Raw genomic sequence first — 3214 nt, 5'->3', positions numbered from 1 at the left:
CAATTTCAGACCAATTTATAAACCAGGCTGAGTTCAGTTGAATTCATTATTGAGATAAAGAGAAGATGAAAGAAATGCTGAGCAGAAGTATTGAATTGTCTGATGCAAGATCATTTCACCCTTGTGTAATTACACCTTTTACTTTCTTTTCCACTTACACCTCTTGGAGATGTAATCAGATTACAGCTTTAATAGATGCTCTTACTTTTAAATATCTCCATGGATAGCATGCTGAACTGAACAAGGTTGCAAGACAGAGGAATATCTTATTCTTTCCTCTTGGATTTAAGCTGAAGTGGTGATTCAGCATCTGTAACTTGTGCTGCAGTTAGAAGTCCACATGTTCTGGAGGATCTTGGTGCTTGCAGTCAGGTTGAGAGTGGTAATGGCAGGCACACCAGGGAACTGAATGAGAAGGCTTCTAGTGGGAGATCTGTTTCTCTTGTTAACAGCTTCATTGATGTGGCAGTTAATTCCATTAGAAAGATTGATTTTGCATGGCATTGGTAAGAATTCTGTATGAAAAACAGATGACTAGATGTTGGTGCAGTGCAGATTGAATTTGCATTGAAAAAGTGTATTATCTTGAACGTCAATGCAAAGGGAAGATTCTATTTGTATTTGATATGTACAATCAGAAATACATAGCAAAGTTTCAATCTTAATGCATGCATTTCTTCACAGGAGTTCAGGCATGCACGGAATGGCACAAAGTGGAAAGCACATCCGTCTGCTGAGATCCCAGTGAAAGCAGCACTCATCCCCTGGATGGCTTTGCATCTCCCATGGCACCAAGAAGGAAGAGGACTGAAGATACTGTCTGTCAGCCTGGCTCTACTGGCATTTCTTGCTATGGTTTACTATGGAGGAGTTAAAAGAGAACTGTGAATTGAATGCGGTTTTCATTTAAAAAAAAAAAAAATTGCTGTTTAAAATCTTCAAAGAAAACACTTAGAGCAACAATTCTCTCTCTCTTAAAAAGTGATATAAATCGGGCAATAATTTGTACTCACCCTATGCCTTTCCTGTCATTCATCGGAGAGAATGCTAATAAGCTCTGGGAGACCTGAAGTTTGAGATCTTTGTTTGGCAGGGAAGTTTGTTGTATCTTTCTTCCTCTTTGTTTTTCTAAAATGATGCAATGTTTGTATTGCTTACTCTTTTTGTAACTGCCGTGGCAGGTTGAATTGTGTGCAGAAAACTCATAAAGCTTTTAATAAATCTTTCAATTGAGCTTTTCTGCTAGTCTTTTATGTGCAGAACATTTACAGCTTCCTTAAAGATTTTGCTTAATGCAGTGTGATATGTATCTTTTTACATTAGAATCAAACACTGCTCGGCCATTAAAATTCATCATTTGTTGCTATTGATTTTGTTCTCCTGTCTGAAAGAATTCTTGGTCTGCCATCTTGCCTGTCAACTTCAGAAGGAATTACTAAGCTTTGTTGATACAACAAAAATCATTTTTTTACAAAGACAGTTGTGTGGGTTTTTTTTTACTGTTGAATGGGAATTCCAGTGGTAGAGTTCTGCTAAAGGGTGGGTTTAATACAATCTCCATAGACAGTACAGCGCTCAGAGAAACAAAGGTGAATCTCATATTAGCTGTGTACTAGATCATATTGTGTGTAAGACAATATTGCTCCTTTAGTGGGAAAGCTACATTTTGCCCACTCCAAATCTCTAATTACATCCTGCAAGCCATTTCTGTCACTACAAGGTCTCTGTACATCTCAGGTTGTGCTATTCAGTCAGGGACTAAAGTCTTCCCAGCTGTTACATGCATGAAATTGTTCTTTATTCAGCCCTTGTCGCCTTTATAGATCTTCAAACCACCACTTGCAAAGCTTTCTTTAAATCTTAAAGCAGGGACAGTGTTTTCAGCATGTTAGTGTAGGACTGAGTCTGTGTTCCACACGTGGCTCTACAGTGCAGACGAATAATCACACTTTGTGCTGTTTAAGTTGAGGTTTTATCATACATACAGGCAATTAATCAAGCAGTTCCACCACAGTGCTTCCAATACGGCCTGTAGGACGTATCAACAAATGTAACTGTCTCCAAGAGTTTAGGTGTGTAATTCATTATTTTTCTTATAGCAACCACTAACAGTTATGAGCCAAAACTCAAAAATGTTGAGATTAAAGAAAGAAAGAAAGAGAGAAAGAAAGAAGGGAGGAAGGGAGGAAGAGAGGAAGGGAGGAAGGGAGGAAGGATCAAAATCCTGTGATCTTGATTTGCTTCTGCTTGCTTTCCAGGTTTTTCTCTACAACCAGAAATATGTGACAATCAGTAATTTACATTTTTAACAAATCTGGAATTCTTAAAAAAGGAGAAAAAAAAAGAAGAAAGAAACAGGAAAAAAAAAAAAAAAGAAGGACTTGATTCCAGGAGCTGAAATTTGCAGGAAAGTGCCGTATATCACAGGAAAACTATGAGTTGACAAAATCTTCACATCTAAGCCAAATTTTTGCATTTGACAGGAATAAACTATGCAGATTTGTGCTATGCCTCTAGCACTCTCGCTGTCAGCCACTCTAGCTTATCTAATCATAGCAATTACAGACTCATTGCATCAGCTGTTGCAGAGATTTATGAAGCTTGTGATTTCGATTTTGTTGGTGCTAATGGAACCAGCTTATTTTCTTGGAAATAATGCAGTGTATGAAAAAGAGGGCAAAGAGAACTTTTCAGTAAGTGACAGTGCCCACAGATGCAGTATACCCTTAAACTGAGCTTTCCACTGATAAGTAGGAAGTGTTGTATATCAAGTGCTTTATTATTTTCCTTTAGATTTCAAGAGGGCTTTTTCACACTTTGTATTGTGGAGGAGTAGTGCGTTTTTCATGCATTTCTATTAGTTTACATCTAAGACTTTGAAGAAGCCTTCTCTCCTTTCTGGATCAGGTTGACCTGAACATATCTGATCTATGAGTTCTGTCCCCGTTTCGTTCCCTGAATGCTTCTCAGTGCCTGGCCAGGTGGCACTTAGATTACATCAGAATTAAAATGAAGAATTAAAATTAAATCAGCAGTATGTTTGAGACTTACTTATATTGTGTATTCTTTTTAGAAGCCGTCAGAGAGAAAATCTACTGCAGAGAAAAATCTACGTCAGAGAAACCTACTGCACTCTAAATTAATGAGGATGTTGCAGGAGAATTTTCCCCACAGTCAGATATCTCACTCTACCAGGTACATAAACACACTGGTC

The 3214-nt window shown here is 37.8% G+C and overlaps 1 protein-coding gene across 3 annotated transcripts in view; it reads left to right on the top strand.

The window, feature by feature from the left end:
* Window positions 1-1234, top strand: part of CDKAL1 (CDK5 regulatory subunit associated protein 1 like 1) — a 361527-nt gene extending 360293 nt beyond the window's left edge. For all 3 annotated transcript variants that reach the window (XM_042869783.1, XM_042869784.1, XM_042869785.1), the window contains one exon: window positions 685-1234. In XM_042869783.1, coding sequence (XP_042725717.1) covers window positions 685-888 — 204 coding nt within the window. In that variant the 3' untranslated portion in view covers window positions 889-1234. The remainder of the gene's footprint in view (window positions 1-684) is intronic.
* Window positions 1235-3214: the final 1980 nt, after the last annotated feature.

This window comes from Lagopus leucura, unplaced genomic scaffold (assembly GCF_019238085.1).
Source record: "Lagopus leucura isolate 7727_CA_CO unplaced genomic scaffold, USGS_WTPT01 Super-Scaffold_100002, whole genome shotgun sequence".
Classification (NCBI taxonomy): Eukaryota; Metazoa; Chordata; class Aves; order Galliformes; family Phasianidae; genus Lagopus; species Lagopus leucura.
Note: the sequence above shows the minus strand (reverse complement) of the source record. Positions and strands in the feature narration are given on the sequence as shown.